At 43.5% G+C, this 22,214-nt stretch overlaps 1 protein-coding gene across 2 annotated transcripts in view; it reads right to left on the reverse strand.

Moving 5' to 3' along the window:
- The window catches only part of AEBP2 (AE binding protein 2), a 42,674-nt gene extending 21,821 nt beyond the window's left edge, over window positions 1-20,853 (reverse strand). For both annotated transcript variants that reach the window (XM_059848013.1, XM_059848012.1), the window contains exons 1-2: window positions 20,173-20,853; window positions 2,878-3,085 (exon numbers count right to left, since the gene is read on the reverse strand). In XM_059848013.1, coding sequence (XP_059703996.1) covers window positions 2,878-3,085; window positions 20,173-20,822 — 858 coding nt within the window. In that variant the 5' untranslated portion in view covers window positions 20,823-20,853. The remainder of the gene's footprint in view (window positions 1-2,877; window positions 3,086-20,172) is intronic.
- Between the last annotated feature and the right edge of the window lie 1,361 nt (window positions 20,854-22,214).

The following is a 22,214-nucleotide window of genomic DNA, read 5'->3' on the forward strand; positions in this document are numbered from 1 at the left end:
TCATATCTCACCAAGGAAAACATAATTACAATCCCAAGTATTCAAGAAGAAGAGGTCACTGGAAGAAAATACCAACAGACAGATGCTCCTGCAGATAAACACAATCAAGAGCAACAGGGTCTGCTGCATTGGTGTTTGCACTCAGCATCTGTATCCACCAGATATGGAGTCAGAACATTTTTAAATGAAAAATTTGCATTTTCTGGGTAGTAGTTATATAAATAAAATAATTTACTCTCATAAGCAATTAATTTTATTCCTTGAGCATGAAAAAGTAAAAACTTTTAATTGCAATGCAGTCTATATATTGGAGTTTTGTATTCTGGAATACCAGATACTTCTAGTTAGGGCCTTACATTCAATTCCTGATGAAGGACGCTACCAATTCTCACAGGATTCAAAATCTATGGGCTGTTTTGTGATTTCAGTGTACAGAACAATCACGTGCACAATAGTGCATTAAGGGGAGCAGAACTCACTCATGCTGCTTTTCTCTCTCCTCTCATTGTGTTTATCTGTAACTGAGGGAATAAAAAAGCTCAATGAACTTGCCTTTCATTAGAATTTCCTCAACAGGTCTGTGGGTGAAGGGAGGTAAAGCCCTAATTTGTCACAGCAAAAGAAAGTTCCCAGGAACAGCACTGTTCATAACACAGGTTTTCAGAAATGCAGGAAACTAATTGGATTTCAGTTTCTTGTTCTCTTTTGGAGAATAAAACCCCCTCAAACCTTCAAAAGATTTTATTTTCCAAATGAAAAAGCAGCCACAGGAGTTCTACGTTCTTGCTGTACAATAGATCCATAACCCAGCTTTACTGAGACAAAGCTGGAAACCCCTCAGTGGCTGGGACTGATCCAGACCCACTGACACAAGGCCCAAGCCCCTGAACCTTTGGGGTCTGCCACTCCTCAGTTTTGAGATCCCCTCAAAGCCACAGAACTGGAATTGCTGAGATTTCTGGCTCTGCAGCAGCTCATGAGCGTGCTGGCATTTCCAGCAGCACCTGCAGACTGCAGGGCACTTGGCAAAGGTGTCACTGGAACCTACAGGTGGGGGAAATACAAGGACCTGGGTTTGCAACCACATGCCAGAAGTCTACACAAGGCTTCTTGGGAACCTCTGTCAAAAAGCTGAACCCAAAATATTTCTGAAATAACATTTTTCAAAAGCAAAACTGTTTTGTCAAAAAGCTTCCCAGGCTCTTCATGGATGTATCTGGTTTGGACTGGGGCCATGACCTAGGTGTTAGCTGGAAAAAGTACATTTTACCATGAAAAGATGGTTATCCTATTCCTTTCCATTCTCAATAAGCAATTACTTAACCCCCATTTTTCTTCACATTTAGAGCCACTGCAGTTAAGTAAGGTCTGAAATCCCATCAAAAGCAGGAGACAATTTCCAGCACACTTGAACACCTCACCGGCAGGTGGCAGACAAATCCCTGAAACAAACCCACCAGGACACATCCCCCTTCCACAGCCCTGCCTTGGAACTTCCCAAAACATTAACTCCACTAGGGGCATTCAAATGTGAGCTCAATGCAACACTTATTAGACACCTTGTGCTTCCAACAACCTCCTCTTTCTAATATACAAATACAGTCCAGTATTTTATAAATAAAAATATCCACGAATCATGTCACATGAAATGTAAGTGACAAGAAAGAAAATACAGGGGGAAAAAAAAAACCAAAATCTACAAAATCTTCCAGCCCCTTTTTAAGAAATGTAATGGATGGGATAACAAAGATCCAAACACACCTTATTCATTTATTTCATTGTTTCATGCAGGTTTCATGTAACACCTTTACACACCTCTGGACAGAACTCAGAAATCATCTCATGGGTGGCTAAAAAGCCACTCCACTGGATGGATGATTCTGCTCAGATACTGGACTGAAAAAAGCCATCAGATATGAAGCTGAAAAGTTCAATCATGCCAAAAAATATTATCTAAATACAGCCAGAGTCACAGCTGTCTCGGTGACACATTTACATAATAAATTATTTAAAGTAATGCAAACTAGCATTTTATTTAAGTTTCTTATTCACTGAAGATAAAGTGCAACAGCCTAACATTTTCCTTCTGAAGAACTGGCAGGGCAAAAAGTCAAAAGATAACAACTATTCTACTTTGAGAACTGATATTATCTCTCCCAGAAACTGAAGAGCTGCAACACACAGTGCCTAAAGCAGGCAGATTGCTTGTGCTGGATGTAAAGGCAGTTTACATGATATATTCCAGACATCAGAGGTAATTTGGGAGCTTGAAGATGGGAGGTAGTTAAGTACAAAGTTGAAATTAGTCTACTAGAAGATGTTTTTAAACATGAAAATTGAGACCAATTATCATTTGACCAGGGATTAGACTGGAATTTACATGTTTATATATGCAACTCAATTTAAAAAAAAAAAATTAGATGCAATTATATAAAAGGCAAACTTGCCATCATTATTACACACAGAGCTGTTTTGTTAAGACTTTGTACTCTTGAGTCAGTCTTACATCTTCCCTACTGTACATTTTGGATGGATTTTACCTGTAGTGAGACTCTTTTGCTTACAGTAATTAAGATGTGACTTCACCTGAGCTCACATGCAGGAACACGTACACTGAGTTCTAAGAAAATGAATTCAAGTGTAAGCACTTCAAGACACACCAGCAGCTTCAGGATGTTGAGAAAACAACACACTATCAAAACCCTGGTAGTATCAAATAATTTACTGAAAAGAACTGACTACATTCTTAAAATGAGGCCACTAACTTTGCTGCCACTACCTAGAAAAAAGGAATTCTGAAACACAAAATTTGGTGCTGTCATTCAAGAGCAAAAAACTGGCAAATGAGAAAGAAGGAAAGCCAAAGGTAACACCAACCCCTCCTCGCTGCCCATCCACGTGTATGGAGCGAATGTGGTCGGCCAGGTCCGGGCTGGAGCTGAAGCAGGCGTGGCAGTGATCCCAGCAGCAGTTATAGGCAATGCTCTTGGCAGAGGAGGCAGCAACTCCCTGGCCATTCATCATCACTGGCGTGGAACGCCCACTGGAAATTGTGCTGTCTACGTCCATGATAGTGCTGCTTATGCTGCAAGACAAAAAAACAATCCCAAAACTAAATCAAAGTTTGTATTTGTTGCATGTTAACAGAGCAAATCCAAACTGTAGCTCTTTTGTGCTGCCTACATCCATGATAGTGCAGTTTATGCTGCAAAACAAAACTGTGCTGTCTACGTCCATGATAGTGCTGCTCATGTTGCAAGACAAAAAACTAAAATCCCAAAACTAAATCAAAGTTTTTACTTGTTGCATGTTAACAGAGCAAATCCAAACTGTAGTCTTTTTTTTCAGATATATTTAGACATGTTGGAAAGAAAACCTTGCACAAATTTATTATTTATTGTGGTTCACTGCTTTATTAATAAATGTACAGTTAGGAAACAGCTACTATTATCAACAGTGTAACTTCTTCTGGATACTGGGAACAAAAGGGAGGAGTGGAAAAGCCTGAATATACTGAGTCCAGCATCCCCTGCCAACACTAGAGCCTTATAAAGAATACAGCACTTCAGTTGTACCCAGGGTTTAAGGCACTCCCACATGGCCCAGAACAGAGTCCCTCATGTGCATGGTCTGAACTGTTTGTTTTGGTTTTGCAAAACGTTTCCAGAGAAGCCAGAATCAGCAGAGGAAATCTGCGGCCAGCAGGGGTCACTTCCATCAGCCTTTCTGCTCTGTACCTCGGCAGATACAGAGACAGGCATCAAACAGACCAGAATAAACTTGCAGAGGTCATGCTCTTTCTCTATATAAGCAAAAAGTGGAGATGGATGTTCTTCCTCACTAAGTACCTACTGATAACACCTTTTTTTATCTTGGTTGTCTGCTCAGTTACCATGAGGGCCTTCAAGTTTTTCTCTTCCACAAAGCCACAGCAGCACATAACAGCTCATTTTTGACAGAACCTCAGACCAGGTGGTCAAATTTGCTTAAATGGGAACGAGTGTGATCAGCCTGCCTGTGGTCCTGTCCAGTGGAGTTGTTAATGGGTCTGTTCAAAAGCTGGCGTTTCTGCTACCTCTGAACAATTTTCTCAATGGCTGACTAACCTTTTTCTGGGGGAGGAGGGAAGTTTCCCAACATCTCATCAGAATTTCCAGTGCTGCAACTTCTGTCTCTTGTCTCTCATCCTTGGCAGCTGCAGGGTTGAGATGACTCTGCCTCCCCCATTGTTAAACCTCCCTATCAGAACACAGAAAAACCCTGCCCTCCTCCTCCCAAAACTGAAGGAACACATGCACTCAGCCTCTCCGTGCTCTGGATTTGCTTCAGCACCCCAACCACCTTGGAGAGCCTCCACCAGATCCTCCCAGTACAAGTGGGACATGTTAAACCATTCTGCTTTTAAGGCACAGGTGCTGTTCCTCATTTTTACCATCACTGTTTACATGCCCAGTATTGTTCTATTACACACTGAGATGAATGAAAGAAAAAACACCAATAGTCAAAATCTGGAGATACCATTTTGCTCCTCTGCTGTAGGAGTCTCTACCAGTGATTTCTCACATTATCTGTATCTTTCTGAGTCACTACAATGCTAGCAGGTTTTTTCTGTGACAGATTTTTAAATTATCACAGATATTTGCTTTGTTTAGATTTCCCATTCTCACCACCATGTAGATTCCACTGCTTTTATCAATAAAAAGTGACTTGCCTTAGTCTAAATAAGAGATTCCCTTTAGCAATGCTCCCAGTTATAAATTTTAGTTTTAACTACCCTGAGTAATTTGGTTTCATGAACACTTATCTCAAGAGATACCAGCAACATAACAAATCCCAACCACAGAACCCTTAAAAATCATCTTACAGCTCCGTCTGTTATTAAATCTGACCAACTATTTCGGCCTTTGTCTTTCAAGTTAAAAAGAAAGTTTCAGATATCTTTTCAACACTTTTTGCTTTAATGAAGGTATATCAAATACATAGCTCCTAAATGCTACACCAACACCACATGCCTTTCTTCCACCCCTCCCAATTTCAAACAAGGTCTAACTATTTAGAAGGCATAGCTCCTGTCCGTGGAAGTCATACAGGCTATTTGCTGCTACACAGAAAATTTCCATGTGTCCATTATTTTTACTTTCTTCCCTTTTCTACACCCTGAATACACAGAGCTTTCCATGATCCCTCCCCACGTCCCCCTTTCCTTCCCCCTCCAGTAATCTTGATTCTTTTTATGGCATACAACCTCCCAACCTGTCACTAGCAAGTAAAAAGTATTCCACTGGCCCTGAGCTGAAGCTCCCAGCCCCAAGAGCATTAAGAGCCACTAACTACAGGCACTGGAACAGCACTTCAGGATCACTGTACAAAATTGTCAGAAGCTTTATCTCCAAAACCTGTTGCAAGTAATCCTCATTTTTCCACCGTGCCAGGCTCACAATAGATGCAATTATGGGACTGACATCTTCTCCTTCCTCAACTGACATCTAGGCCAAAAAATGATCCCAAAAACAAAGCCTGTAAAACTGCACTCTGAAACCAAAACTTACCCATAATGACAGAAAAATTGAATAATTAATTACAGTTAATTGTGCCACCACCTCACCTGCCCCTCAGTTTAAGCTATCCAAATGCAGCTTTCTCAAAGCCACACTTGGAAGTAGGTTTGGACACAGAGAGTGGCACAGAGCCCAACCACTTCTGCCACAGACAGCGCTGTTACACGGATCAGTGCTCCCAACAGGAAGCTGCTCAGCCAAGGATGGCAAAGCACTGCACACACAGCACCCGTGCAACAGCTGCCTCACACCAGCTCAGCTCCATAAATAACCCTGCCTTTCCCACAGCTGAAAGGTACCAAAGGAAACTGCTTCCCAAACACTTTCAAGGAGGAGTTCAAGCTTCAAAGCTATTTCCAGTCTGTACGGGTTTCTACACCCACAGCCAGCATCAGGGCTGCTCTCACACACCCCACAAACACTACAAGCAGAATTCTGACTGAGAGGATGTGTGGTGCTGCTGACCACAGGCAGAGTATGAGGGCTATTCAACAGCTCCCTGGGTTTACAGTCTGGTCTCAAGTGGGAAAGCAATGAGAAAACATTACCCTGAACAAGTTCTCTGAAAGCATTTTGGGGCAGGGGAGAAGTGAACCCTCACACAGGCCTGTGTGTGTGTGTGGTTTCTCCATTCCACAGGCATGAAATCCACTTAATTCCTCTAAGAATAGATAAAAAACCCCCTGAAAATTATCAGCCAAAAGCAGACAGTTTAGTTCACATGGCCAGTGCAGTGCAACATACCTTGACACAAAATCACGGGTCTCCAATTTTACAGCCTAAGGAATGCAAAGCTTAGGCTTTGTGGTTTTTTATTAGCTATCTACCTTTTTCTGGAGAAAAACATGTAAAAGTCAACTGATCTCAGCAAAAGCTATCATAAAGTGGGGTTATTAATGACATAAGAAACCAGTAACAAGCTAATTTAGCCATTACTGTTTAAATGTTTGCTGGGTTCAGGCTTAATAGCCTAAGTGTTTGCTAAGGGCTAACAGATTAACTCGGTATCAACATTTTGTATCAGAGGAACTGGAATAAAAAAAGGCTGCCCACAGCACTTAAACCAAGTAGTAGAATATAGAATTTGGAAACTGAGAAATAAGTGCTACACTGAACTATGATTCTATAAGCTATTCAAAATCCTGTCTAAAAATGGGAAAATATCTAACTCTAATCCAGTTGAGCAATAACAGCTTAATATTTAAGACAAAATGCCCTTCTTCCTTCTAGAAACTCACCGCCCTGGCACATTCTTTCTCTAGTAACAATCTGTGAAATAAAAATGTAACATACTTTTTTGGTTCCTCCTCTGTGCCTCTAGAACCAGTGTATTTCAGGTGATCAGGTGCCTGCCAGTACCAAGAAATCTAGAATAAGTTTCTGCCTCACTTAGCAAGTTCCATCCCTCACTGAAGAGGTAAAGGCTGCAAAGAGAATCTGTGAAAGACCAGTGCCCAGCACAGCTCAAGTGTGTGTAGTTTTCTCTGGTCTTTCTTACACTGAGAAAATATCAGGAAGCTTTTCAGAGAATAGTCTGCAGTGTATGTAACATCAAAGACACTGACTTGGGCGGTCTCTTGACCTGCCCATTTCGAGATGAAGCAGAAAGATAAGTTTTACAGTCAGAGCTGTGGCTGCTACTAAGTCTCTGAAGACAACTGCAACACTGTGTCTGTTAGAGCACGCCAATTCACCCACTTTTTTGTTTCTCAGAATTTCACAAAGGGCGTGAGGACAGGACACAGAACAAATACGATGTGTGCACAAACACGCAGCCCAAGATGGGCTTGGACTACAGAAAAAGTGTGTGCACCTTTCAGTCTATGATTGGGGCTTTTCAAGCCAATACAACTTTCTGTCTGCTTGGGATGATCTCACAGAGGGAGAGGTCCCTTTACAAAGGGAAGGTAGTAATGGAAATGACACCCTTCTGCTTTCTCACCCCAAATCCATAAAGCCTACAAGTGGGAAGATAATAATGTGCATAAGAGGAGAAAACAAAGTAAGAAAAAGACAGACATCTTGGTAATAGAACAGAGACACTGAAATAGATTTTTAGCTAAGTTAAAGTTTCTCTGCCTTTTGCTAAGTCCCTTTCTCGCAGGCAGGGGATCTGTTTGAAGCCTGCCTGCCACTATCAAAGCAGAATGACACGAGCAGAACTGAGGCAGAACTGAGGCGCTTGTGGCATTCCCCTCCTGCCAGTGACAGACAGGTCTGGGTTTGCTCCCAAGCTGTAGGCAGGCTCCAGCTCCATTGTAATGGATCTATAGACCATGGCCTGATGAAGAACATTAGACATTTGAGTTTCAGAGAGTTCAGCTCAGGGGTCATCCCAAACAATAGAGCATCAAAAACAGTCACTGCTGGAGAGAGCCTGCATACACAATAGCAGTTTTTAAGAAGCTCCATTCAAAAGGCTGACTAATTACTAAAATTTAGAACTGTTACAGCAAGCACAACATGATCTTCGAGCTTATGTTGTCCCTATTTTCAACCTAATCGAGCACCTGAATCAACTTGATGTAAAAATCACAGGTCTAGAGGCAGGAACTGAATGCCTTTCTGAAATGCCTTACTAAACCCACACCTCATTTCACCAAGTCTGCAAACGCTGGCAGTGCCTGCCAAACGCAGCAAGGTAGAACTGAAAACACAGAATCTTCTCAGAGGGGTCAGACATTTTTCTCTCCTCCTACAAATTTTCCCTCTACCAAGAGATCAACAGCTTTGAAACAATACTGACATTTAAAATGTGTTCATTAAGCAAAACCATGCCAGTTTAAATAGAGGAATCATTACCTCAAAGGCATTGTTTCAGGTCTTATTTTTACCTGTACTTATTTTACCTGTGGCTAGAAATAATACCATCTTCATTATCATGAAGGTATTTTTAGCAGCACTTTCATGTTAAAAGGTTAGTGCTTACACAAATGTGTCTAGCTGGTTACTTCAGTTCAAACTCTATTTAAAACAATCCTGAAACAAAAAATAGCACCTAAAAACTTGTAAGAAGCTGCTAGTAATTTTCACTTCACAGAAAACAAAAGCATTTTTCAAGCACTTTAAATTCTGGATTATTCTGTTCCTTTAAGGATCTGAGCAAAATTAAGCCACTGTTGGAGTTTTGTAAAAGTGGATATTTTCTATAAAGAAAAAAACGAAATCCAAATTATTCACAATCTAAAATGTACAAGTTTTAAACTACATATTATACACATGGGTCCTAATTTTTGTGTACATTTAAATGTGAATAAAAATATAATGAGACTATGATTTAATGCATTAAATAAAATGGTATACTGCACATCACTGCTGATACACACATGGCTCTCCAAGGAGATTGAATTACTTGCAGTAGTGAGAAAAACATTCTATTGAATTTAATGAATTAAATGCCCAAAATTTATTCTTTCCTTGATTTTACTAATCTTTCAGAACAACAGAGAGTAAGAGTCGAGAAGGAATATCACCAAAAAACCTGAAAGAATGGCAAAATAATTTCGTTTTTAATTTCCACCAAGTCCCATTAGCAACCATCCACTTGAAGCGAGAGCAGAGCCAGGCACTGAACACATGCACAAAAGCCCAATCAATTTGCTATTATACTTTTAATGTCTGCTAAACATACTCCCTGTAGACCTTAACTGAAGTAACCTTCCCTGAGGCGAAATGCAGCCCTAACAGATGGGCCTTACACCGCAGCCCCGAGGGTCAACCAGCAGCCCTTCAGGCCGATCAACAGGAGCTCCTCTGGGGCACAGCACCTCCACCAGAGCCGCTCCCAGAGTCCACATGTTCCCTGCACGAGGTGACCAAAGGACCCAGCTGAATTCAGCTGACACCAAACGATCCTGACAGATTCTATACGGGAAAACCTCGTCTTGGAAAGCATCAAATTAAAAATGAACGGCAAATGCAGCGAGCACACGCTGCAGGGTGGCTGACAGCAACACTGCTGAGCAGCCATCCAGCTGCACACTCCACTACTGCAAGTTTTGAGAACAGTTTCTTCTGAAATACACTGATAACCCAGCCATGAAACATCACACCAGCAGATTGCCTCCGAAACCAAATGCTACAAACCTCACTGGAAATAAGTAAACAGGTTATGGATTAAAAACACAAACAAAAATAAATACCCTGCTAGTTTCTTTCTCTTTTACTAGTCAGTGAAATACTCTGTCATTTCCTCTTACAGCTGCAGATACATTGGTTCAATCCACGAGGGAAGCTCAAGAAAGAAAACTGAACTGTTACAGTCAGATAAAACACCCTCTGAATAATGGGAACTGTGAATGACAGTCAGTCCCATCTCACAGAAACTTCAAGGGTTAAAACCTAGAAATCAACAGAAAAGCTTTTACCACCTGCAAGACTAAATCACAACTAGGTACTAATCCCAAAAGAAAACAAACAGCACCAACTGCAATCATTCAATTACAAACACCAAGTCAAAACAGAAACATTGAAAGAAAATAATAATGACATGCTTAGTGACATCCCCCAGCACCTCATTATTTTCATTTCACTAAGAAAACTCAAGAGTGAAAACAAAAACTTCACGATTTTACCGACTACTCCTATTATTTTCCAAGATAAGAGGTGGAACATTGTGGTGTACAGCTCTGGCCAAAGGACAAGTTCCACAAAAACAGCAGCTTTTCAACACCACCAAATTCAAAGCAATTTGTGCTCACTACTTCCTAATGCAATCAAAGATCCAGAGAAAATAAATTCTCACAAAACTTCAAATTTATCAAATTATTAATCCTTAGCTCCCATCATTCAGAGGAGGATCTTTCACCTGTCCTATTTTAAAATATCTCCATCAATTCCAAACAGAGTAGCCACAGGTACAACAGATTAAATTAGTAACATTAGATTTTTGACTCCTAAACAAAAGCAGAGGAAGAATAAATTCCTATGTTTTTGTAGTAAGATTTAATTTTTGCTGACATTCAATGAGTATTAAGCAAATAATGCCAATGTCTTTGTGAGGCTACTGTCAGAACATCTGCATGGGGGTACCAGTACACAATAAAATGTTCATGGCAATTAGACACAGGTGGCCAAGGAGATTTCAGTTCATCTTCTGGCTGTATGTTCTCCAAATAATCATGCCAATTTAAAAGTAAGATTAAAACAGAGCTCTCAAAACATGAGCAATCACCATGAGCCAGCAACAGAGCAGGAAAGTTTGAGATTTGCCTTGTCCTTTTTTTGTTCCTCTGCCCATCTTTGGCCAATTTGGTATTTTATGGTGCATCTAGATTGGTAACAGATAAACTCCTCCTACTAAATTTCAGTAATTTATCAATTTAATTCCCTAAACCAAACATTTATGTTTCACAAGCAAAACTGTTTGTCTTACTTTAATGGATGTAGTTTGACTGTGGCATGAAAACACCATTATGCTTTAGAGCTCTTACAGTTCCTTTTCAGTGAACAGCAACCAGCCCAGAGAGAATCTTCAAAGGAGACAGAAAGCAACTCCAGCTACCTGCATATCTAAGGGGGTTTTCTGGCTGATTTTGCTGAGAAAACCATTTAAATTTAAACCTTTATATACAAAGTATACAAAATAATTTCATGACTGATAATGATCATTTGCTGAGTTCAGGAAAACCTACCACCAATAACAGAAAAAATGGTGTACGTGGATAAACCACCATGGAAAAAAAAGAAACAGACCAACAGAGCAAAGAGAGAATGCAGAACACTAAATGGCTGCCAAAGATAAAGACTACTCACGTGGCAGCAAGAAATCAGAATACCTGGATCAAAAAAATAAACCAGGACTGCATGAAGTGAAAGTCCACCACTGTGTTTCGAAGGCAGAACCTTCTCTTGGCACATGACACCTACAAAGGCCCCTGGCAGACAGGCAGACAGACAGACAGACAGAACTGACTCCACAGCTCTTCTCAAGGCAGGATGGGCAAAAATAAGTAAAAGCAACATTAGACAACATAAAGAAAAAAAGACCTTCACTTCCAGAGCTGCATGACTGAAGAAAGCACCCACTCACCTGGAAGCACTTGTGCTTCTGAATCACATAAGCATTTTTCTGGAAATCAAACCTATCAAATCTGTGTTTTACATTGATTATGTTATTCTAACAAAAGCTTCTCAAAATGAACAGACTCAAAAAGTGCTCATAAATCCATCTTCAAAACAAGACTGCAAAATTCTTCATTAAATATATCTATTGTTATATGACTACTGAGCAAGCAACACAGCAGAAAATAAAATAGTCAAGGGAGAGAATTCTATACAGCATGGCAAGTGGTAACATTCAAAACTTGTTTTTAAATTCTTTTTGAAGCAGCAGCTTATTTTAGAGTAAAGCTACGTCTAGATAAGGTATAAACACCTAGAAAAGGGAACACTGCAAACACTTCAGCCTGATAATATAAAACCAGGGAAGATAGGAAAGCTCTTTGAGACAGAGAAATTGAAGAAACTTAAAATAACAAACATGCACAGGAAACAAAACAAGACTGAGAAAGTGTGTTATGATTCACCACCTCTAGAGCTGTTTCAACTCTCCTGGATCACTTAATTTGATTATTTAGATTGTTATTCCTAGAATATTTGAGCTCATAATACTTGCATAACACAAACCCAGGGCATCACAGGATTTGAAGCACACAGAGAAACTGGAAATACAAGGAGGAAATTTGGAATGCCAAAATATCCGAGGAGCAGTGCAAAAATAGAGCAGGTTAAACATACGTGCCTTGTGATATGACAGCACAAAGATGACATTCTTCAAAAGGATTACACAAATCAAGAAACTGTACTCAATTCTGCCTTAAAGATACAAATAAAACTGCCTTTCATTTCTGGGAACCATGTTATCTCCAACTCGATAATCTCCCTGAAAAGTTAGAGAACAGCAACAAGTGGTTCACAATTTTCAGTCTTTACTGATAAAGGAGTGTGTTTAGTAGCACAGCTTAGGAAAAGCAGAGAAAAAGAGAAAAACACTCACTAAAGAAGCACCAGAAATAATTTATTCTTTTACCAGTGCTTCCCACTTGGAGAGCCATAATCACTATGAAGTTGTCTAATCAGCACTGGGAGATAACAGCCTTCAGGTGTGGTGTCAAGGAAATTTCATCTGCTGTAGGTATTACCCTCCCATTCTCTCAACCTCAGGATACCCCCTCATCCCAGAACACAGAAAACAAATGGAACATAAAATGACCAAAGAAAGATGCAAACTCACAGAGCAGATCTAAAAAGTTCCAGTTATCATCATGTTAAATTCAACTTAAACCAGAAAAAAATACACAGCTAGGATAGCCTTGTAGAAAGTAGCAGCCTTGTCTATTTCTACCTCAGTGAATACTTGTTCCTTCAAGTGTTAACCACGCATCAAAAGCAAAGAAACCAGCAAAGTACAACTCCACTAACTGACTTAATTCATAACAAAAAGGTCATAAATGAAGGTTTGACTCCTGTTCTGTGGGACACTGAATTAACTTCCACTTGTACCAGCTGTCTAAGCTGTAACTTAGCATTCAAGACAACCTAAGGAAGTCTACTTACAGGCATGCCAAAAGGAGTTTTATTTCAAAGGAAAAAGAAATATTTATATTTCTTTATTTGCACATATCGAAAATATTTTCTTTGCATTTTTAAGATTTTTTTTCATTTGAAACCTAAGTCACTACTACAGCACAATAAACTAAAATGCTCAAAATAAGGACTGTACTGCAATTTTACAGGGGAGCTAGTAGTTTATACAAAAGGCTACATGGAATGACATTAATAGTAAGTGGAAATTCTTTATGCTAGGTTCTTATTTAGGCATATTTAATAAATCATAATACCACTGTATGAGCCAACAGTAAGTTTTTTACAAGTCTCAACTCAAACCACCAAGGTGCAGTTTTCTCCCTCTGACATTATACAAGCTGTTTGAATTACAGCATTCCTATATGGTGCACCAGGATGACAACAGGACTTTCAAAATCATAAATCTTTTGCTTTTCTCTATCAAATATCTTGGCATATAACTAAAGTAACCTCTATCAAATAAAGAAAGTATTCATTAAACATTAGCAACAGACGTTCAGCAAAATTTATTTAAGAATGTAAATTCTAGTACAGAGAAGAAAATTAGATATGGGAAAAGAAATCCCAGGTCTTTCTTGCTTTACATTTTACCATTCTTAAGGGGGGAAAAAAGTACTTCAGCATCTCAAAAGGCTTCAAAATTTTTCCCTGGTTCTTTGTTGGTTTTGAATGCTGCAAAACCACAATTGTAATCACTATCTCTGAGTATCACAAAACCAATGATAAGCAGCCAGCACAACATGGAATATTTGTATTTCATTTTCTAAAACAAATATTTTTTGAACAATCCCAGACAGAAAGCATGTAGTTACAAAAAAGAATCAGTTACATGGATAGACAGCCAAAGAAATCTCTACCTCGAGGAATCTTACAAAATTTCCACTTTGTATTTCTGCAAGTCATGACATTGTAATTTTGTAACAGCAATGGGGAGAGTGGATAAAACTCACTGTTCATAAAAAGAAGTTCCTCACCCTCTTCTGCTCTGTCTCCTGCACAACTTCACTGGAGATTACATTCCCACCTGTCTCAATGACTCCCTGCAATTACTTGGCTACTTTACAGCAGAGACCAATTTTTCACTTTCTTTGGGTTAAGTTCTCTTTCTTCCCCTCAGGCTATTAGACATATCTCATTCCCTCTCATCCCAGAAGTTTCCTGTGTGCATCTCACATTCTCCCCTTGCCAGAAAACCTCCATTCCCGTCTCCAAAGCTCCATCTGCTTTTCATCTCCCTGCTCTGCCGTGCACCACTTTCCCAGCCAACACCAGACTGCTCTACAACCACCCAAGGCAAGGGGTTCTAGGTGGATTTCCACACTGCTGACTTCCACACCAGCTCCCAGTGCTGCTCATTCCCCCACAGTTCCTCTCCAGCTGGGCAGGGGTTTTAAAAAAGTATGTAAATATATGAAAGGCACTAGAAAGCTGTGGAAGGATCTGAGCACAAGTGGTATGGTAGAACATTTCCACTGCATCATCCAAGAGTTGGTTTTATCTGTGACCAGCTCCAGCAATGTGATGTCACATCTCTGCCAAACGGCTGCTCAGGCTGCCTGTGACACCCTGTTTAACTTCACTGGAAATGAAATGTGGAAAGCAAAAAAAAAAAAAAGGGGGAGAAAAAGGAAAAACCAAGACAGTTTTTTCCATTACTGCCTAGGAAATTCCCTGAAAAAACCCATCTATTAAACCTTGTATTTAGAAGTTACCAGACTTGATGATGTCCCAAAGTTAACACAAAATGCACACAGACCGGTGTGGACGTTCAAATCCTACATAAAAGCAAAACTAATTCTGTCTTACACTGAATAGGAAAATGTTTTTCTCAAATTCTATGAAGTATATTTACATCTTACTACAATAACTATAACAGCTCATTATACCAAGCTCTTTCATCTAGTTCACAAAAAGACCTCATGTTAACCACTCAATTATACCAACCAACAGCTTCAGTAATAAAGATACTCACCATACAAAATATCTGGGCTGTTTTGTCTACCCATCAAAAGCTATTTTCTCCCGTGCCAGAAAGGCCTGAACATAACCATTACAGAAACAAGGGGTTTATTTTGCAATTTGAAAGCAAATAACTACAGCAACAATAAATGCAGTTAGAAATACTGCAAATACCATTTTCAGCAGAATTTCTGAAACTCGGGTAAACTTCTGTATAGCTCACTGGGACATGGCAATATTACACACACAAAAACAAAAATTTAACGACTTAACCACCTTGCCATAAGTGCTAATGAATGATTCTTCACTTCCTGCATAGGAACAAGTGAGACTATGCAGCAAAGAGAGGCCTGGAGCACTTTTTAATCTGGTCACATGGATCCATGAAACACACCTATTAGTACCACATGTCCTCAGGATTGTATTTCAAATTTACTGTTCTGCCTTCAGAAATGTCACTCATACAACTGGCATGCCACTGCCAAATCAATCTTGAAAGTTCTTCACTTTTAAGATTTTAAAAGATAGACAAAATAAAGACTAGAATCAAATCCAATATTTTTAAATCAGCATACATCTTAAAGGTTGACAAAGCCTTCATTTTACATGAGATTTAAAAAAACTCAGACTAGAGCCTGGAATTTTCATGTCTAAACCTCTTTTCTTTCAACCCATTATTTCCACACTGTCATTTCACTCAGTAAAATGAAAAAACATCACTATCTGAAGCACAGAAAACTTTACTACCGAAAAACTTATCTGAAACGTGTTTTCCAAACTGTTCATCTATTAAATGGGAACAGAATAATAACATTCCTGGAAGTATTTTGCAAGCCTTATGTGGTTAAGAACATAAATTGTCATTGAGTATTATTGAGTACTCCTTGAGTCAGGGCATCTCAATAAATGACTCGATGGTGAATAACAAAAAACATGAAAAGATTATCCCCCTCCCAAAAAAAAAAAAACCCGAAAAAGAAAAAAAAAGAAGAAGAAAATAAAGCCTTAAAAGTTTCATGTAAATTGCCTTTGAGATGGACATTACTTAGGGCTAAGCCTGAGGGAAAGATTACTACATAGGTGCAAAGACAACCTGTTACACTTGGCCTAGGAGCACATCAATCAGCACTCCCAGCTCAGCAGCAGAACAGCTGATCCTGCAGCTTCAATGCACCTTTTGCATGCTCCCTGCCCAGCCAGGAGGAGGAGGGAGCAAAGGATAAACTGCTAAGAGGGGTAAAGATAATGTAAGAATAGTAAACCAGGGGTAACTTCTAGGACACAAGACAAATCCACAAGGGTGAACAAAAAAGCTCTTCATACAGATTTACTATTTGAATTTCTGCTCAACAACTTCAAACTGCAAGACCTACCACTGCTTTCAAAATCAAACAAAATCTGATGATGAAACTATTTCAGATTTAAATATATTTCCATAATAAGTGTTCCAGTAAACAATATTTAAATTATTTCAGTAAACTGTTTGTAAGAAAATATCATAATTCAGCAGTAACAACAGCAGGGAGCTGCAGATGCATCTCCACCACACAGCTCAGCTGGTTTATACCCAATCCATGCATTTGCTTAGGTCCAGCCTCAATGTTTGGAGTTAACTGAACCATTATTTTTTCTTTTTGAGTCCTGTCAAATGTTTCTCAGCACTGCAGCAAGACTAGCAGTGCCAGAGGACTCTGGAGGAACACATCCATCCTTTCAGCACAGGTCTCAAGTTGGGGAAAGCACAAGAAAATGAGCAGCATTCACGTGCTGATAATAGTCTTTGTTCCAACTGTAAATCCAGAGGATCACTAGGCTTGAATGCAGACTATTATTACTCAGCCAGCTGATCTGAGCTTGCTCACAAAAGTCACAGACAAACTCCTGCACAGCAGTGGGAACTTAGCACAATTCCCAAGGAAAAAAATGAAACTACAACAGATCAACGAGATACCTGCAAGTCCTAGAGTTACTGCACTGAACTCTCCTGCTGAGCTGAAAATGCCACCTTGGTTATTCATCCTAGGTGTCAGTCTGGGCTTTGCTTTGTCCTTTCTGGGTTTTCTGGGAGGGAAGATAAGCATGCTGTAGCAAAGTACAAAGTCTATCTGTGTGCATGGAAATGGAGGGTTAAAATTCACCCTAAATTTCAGAGCATCAGTAGTCACCTCTATATTTATTTCTCATGTTATTATAAACACTGACCAATTTCCTACAAGGTATTTTTTTCTGTCAGCAGATACTCTTAAAATACAATAAAATGTTAAAAACAGAAGCTGTTGAACAGTAGCTCTATTTTGACCATATGCAAGATTTTCCTCTTCATCTGCTTCATTTGTATTTGACATCACTAAAGGAAAAATCAGAGATAACACAACGTGGAGAACGATAAAGAACATGCACAAGGAAATGGGAATTTGATCACTCACGGAATTCAGGCCCTCTTACCACACCCTTTAATTCATTCAAATTTTCTAAAGAGGAAGCAAGAAAAAAAATCCCAAGCCCAGGGGCATGATCTGAATGTTACCAAACCTGCTGACAGCAGGAGAGCCTTTACCCAGTACACTCTCCTACCAGCTTCCTGGGCTAAACCCAGGGTCTGAAAAGTCAAGCCTGTTAGTTCCATCTCTTCCCTTTTCTCCCCACTCCCTCCCCAGGGAATCTTACTTTACACCACACTGAGAGTCAGACACCGAGTTCCTCAGGACTTGGGAGACACAGGGACTCAGCAAAGGTCACAAAGTACTGTACAATAAACTACCCCATATAAAACAACACTTCACAGACAAAATACCGTTCTCTAATAGTCACAGAACTTAACTTTTTAATTCAGAGGTGATCAAATCAACGAATTATTTATTCTTTCAGGATTTCAATATATTAAGTCTAAACTGTTTCCAGCTCTTCCTTGATATTTCACTATTCCAATTTACACACACTAACTCTTCAGCACATCCCTACCTTTTGCAACACTCTGCTTGCCTGTGTGATCATCTGAAAGGTACAGGATTATGCTGTGGCTGCCTTCCAAGCAGCAGCAATCATTTGGATCACAATGTCAAGCCAGCAACGTGCTGGACTACATGTGACAAAAATAATAAAGCATTCTAACACGCTGCAGCAAAGAGTGCACACCAAACGAAATTTTCCAACTCCAGGAATAACAAATGGCACTCTTGGTAGCATTGCTCTTCTCCCACCAACTCAACAAACAGGCCTTGGAATTACAGCACAAAATGCACTCTCAACACCCCAAGTTTTCATCCTGGCAGGTCAAAAGAAAACTTTGCAAAGATTAAAAACAAGGCACAGTCCTTATTTAAACCACTAAACACAAACAGTCCCACTCCTGGGGGTAAAGGGAAGGAGCAAGGACACACACACGTGGATTTAACCACTTACAGCAAGAGGACCACGAGAACAATGACAGAGAAAGAAAGTAGCAACCAGCTCTGGAGGGCACAGGGCAAGGCACAATGACGCTACTTCCAGAAAACCCCTGCAAGTTATTTCTGTTATTTCCTCAACCCCGACACACACTTGGAAAAGATCAGGATTAGATTCAGACTTTCACTCTTTGAGAAACAAGAAACTGTTATCTTAAAGCCCCCGTATGAACCTGGTGCTTTTCCAGAAGTCTACTCCCATACTTAGTCAATTGCATGTAAAATCTCAGCCTTTGAAAAAAACAGAAAACAAACAAAACCTACAAACAAACCCAAACATCCACACCCCCTTTCCACTCGTATAAGTTTAGAAGAAAGAAAACAAGATTTCTAGGAGTCTCAAAAGTCTGATGGAAACCAAAGACCTGAATTTTTTCTGTCTTCTTAAGACTTTTAGGCCAATTACATGGTTTTGGGGAACTGACTCACGAGGGGTTTGCTGGGCTGGTTTTAATCTTTGAGGTTAGGTCTAGTCATGCCCCATTTTCATTCTGAAATATGGGTACTTGTACAGTTACGAAGATTTTGATCTAACATATATTCAAAGTACATTTCTGGACCAAACCACATAATTCTTCACACTTAACAGTGAAACTATTTTAAGAAAATACAAATAAAATTCTAATTGTTATTTAACTGTAACTCTAGCAGGGAAGTCTGATACTTTTTCTGCTGAACATATAGAAAAATTGTCCGAGTTTCTTAAACTATTTGAAAGGATTAATTAACAAGGGGCATACAGCACTTTCACACTGTTTTTACGTCCTTTTTCCATCCTATTTTCAGTTTTTCAAGTAAACTGTTGCACACAACATCCAGGAGAGCTACTACATAAGCCATGTTCTTTGAAATGCTTGACTCAGTAGGCTGAAACAGACCTGAATGGTCGAATTCAACCACTGGTGAGAATTCAGCTGTGCCTTTTCACCAGAACCGAGCTAGAATCTTGGTAAAATGAAATGTATACCTTTAACATACAAAAGCTCAAGAACTCATCCTAACAGATTCTGAAATTCACAATTACAGAACTCATTCAAAGATGACTCTGAGCCTCACTTCACACCGTGCATGATTATTACTTGGGCACACGTAATGCAGGAAAGGCTGGTCTCCTTTTTATTTCAACAAACTCGGGGTTTCCCCCCCCCCCCTCATGTTTTAAGAGGCTTTCACTCGGTTTTCTCCGTCTAGAGCACAGACCCTGTTGCGGGCGCAGGTAAAACCGCATCCAGAGACGCATTTCCCATCCCGAAGCTTCAGTACACCCCACCTGCGCTTCGCCGCAAGACACAGCCCTGAAGAACCCCGAAAGCACCATCTGAGAAAAATCCGCAGCTTCCGAGGAAAGAGGCCCCGGAGGAGGAGGCGGCAGCGCCCGGCGGGGCCGCTCGGGGCTCTCACGGATCGGCGGCGACGGCCGGGGAGCGCCCCCTCCTCCGCGGCCAGGGCCGGGCAGCCGGGGGCCCGAGGAGCAGGGGCGGGGGCCCGGCCCAAGTTGGCCGGAGAAACCTGTGGCTGCCGTGACAGCCCCGCGGCCGGGAGCGGGGCGGCGCCCGGGCAGCGGGGGCTGCCGAGGCGGGGACGCGGCCGGGCAGGGCCCCCGGGACGCGCCGGACACTGACCTGTCCTCCGAGTCCATGCGGCTCAGGGGCTCCCCGTCCGAGGACATCTCCAGGCTGCCCCGCCGGCCCCCCGACGTGGCGCTGCCGCAGCTGCTGCCGCCGCCCGTGCCGGGGCCGGTGCCGTATCCCTCGTCGCCGCCGCTGGACACGCTGCTGGAACTGCTGCCGCCCCCGCCGCCGCCGCGGCCCGGCCCGTCCTCCTGGCTGCCCCGGGGGCCCTTGGGCTCCTCCTTGGCGTCGGCCTCGCTGCCGCCGCCGGGGCTCGGCGAGCGGGTCTCGTCGCTGCAGCAGCCGCTGCTCGTGCTGCTGCTGCTGCTGCCCACCAAGCTGCTCTCCTCCTCCTCGCCGCCCTCCTCCTCCTCCTCTTCCTCCTCCTCGTCCTCGTCCTCCCCGTCCCCGGCCTGGCTGGCGCTCTCCGGGCTCGGCTCCGACATGCTCTCCGCCTCGCCGTTCAGCAGCAGCAGCGGCTCCGGCTCCGCCGCGGCCGAGGACGAAGGCGGCGGCGGCGGCGACGACGAGGAGGATCCAGCCCCACCGGCGGCCGCCACCTCCGCCGCCACCTCCGCCTCCTCCTCCTCCTCGGCGGGCGCCGCCTGCCCGGGAAGGCGCCGCTGGGGCTCCGCCATGTCGCTGCAGCGAACGGCCGCCATGGCGCCTGCGAGTCGCTGCCGCGCGCGCGGGGCCGGCCGCGGGCGTGCGCACGGCGGGGGCGTGCGCGCGCGGCCCCGTGCGCGCCCGCGCGGCCGGTGCGCGCTCCCGCCGCCGCCGCCCGCGCGCCCCCCCCCCTCCTTCCTTCACCCTCCTCGCGCACCCGCACCGCCGGGGAGGGGCGGGGCGGTGCCGGGCCCGGCTCGTGCCGCCGTCGCCGCACGCGCTACGGAGCGCGCCGGGGGACAAACAACGCGGGGAGGGCGGAGCGGCGGCGGCGGCCGCCGCCCCCGGCGCGAAGGGGCGGTGGCGGGCGAGGGACGGGATCCCGGCTGGAGTCTGCCGGGCATCCCACCGTGAATCCCTCAGGGATCCCGGCTGGAATCTCCCGGGAATCCCGGTTCGAATCCCCCGGGCATCCCGGCGCCCCGCTGGAATGGCGTGATCCCAGCCCCTGGCTCCATGGATAGGGGGGAATGCCGCGGGACGCGCCGGTAGCCGGGAACGAAGCGCTCCCGGTTCCCCCGCCTCGCTCCAGGACAAATCCCGGCTGCATCAGTGTCCCACAGCAGAGCAGGGACATTCCCGGCTGGCACTGGAGAAGGAGCAGAGCCGGAGTAGGGTGGCCCCGGCGGAGAGCGGGGCAGGCAGGGCTCCAGTGGCAGCGGGCACGGCGGGTCCCCTCGGGCATGGAGGCATCCCCTCAGGGGCATTGCGGGTCCCCTCAGGGCCATGGGGGCATCCCCTCAGGGGCATTGCGGGTCCCCTCAGGGCCATGGGGGCATCCCCTCAGGGGCATTGCGGGTCCCCTCAGGGCCATGGGGGCATCCCCTCAGGGGCACGGCGGGTTCCCTCAGGGCCATGGGGGCATCCCCTCAGGGGCATTGCGGGTTCCCTCAGGGCGGGTTCCCTCAGGGGCATTGCGGGTCCCCTCAGGGCCATGGGGGCATCCCCTCAGGGGCACGGCGGGTCCCCTCAGGGGCATTGCGGGTCCCCTCAGGGGCACGGCGGGTCCCCTCAGGGGCATGGGGGCATCCCCTCAGGGGCACGGCGGGTCCCCTCACGGGCATGGGAGCATCCCCTCAAGGGCACGGCGAATCGTCCCCTCACGGGCACGGTGGTGGGAGCGGGGACAGGGAGGAGAGGACACGGAACGGGAGAAGCGAGGCTCCTCGGGGAGAGCTGCGGGGGCTGAGGAGCCAGCCGGGCAGGAGTGGCACAGCACGGCTCGGCCGAGGCAGGAAGGAGAGGCGGAAAGGGTTCCAGCGCCTCTGGAAAAGGAGTGAAAAACACCGCGCTCTGGAGGGAGGAGAGAGAATGAACCAGAGCAAACTGGCCTGAAGCCTCTCTTGACAGGGAAGAGGATTCCCGGCTCCTGGGGAAAAGCTCTGCGA

This window comes from Haemorhous mexicanus, chromosome 5, assembly GCF_027477595.1.
Source record: "Haemorhous mexicanus isolate bHaeMex1 chromosome 5, bHaeMex1.pri, whole genome shotgun sequence".
Taxonomy (NCBI): Eukaryota; Metazoa; Chordata; class Aves; order Passeriformes; family Fringillidae; genus Haemorhous; species Haemorhous mexicanus.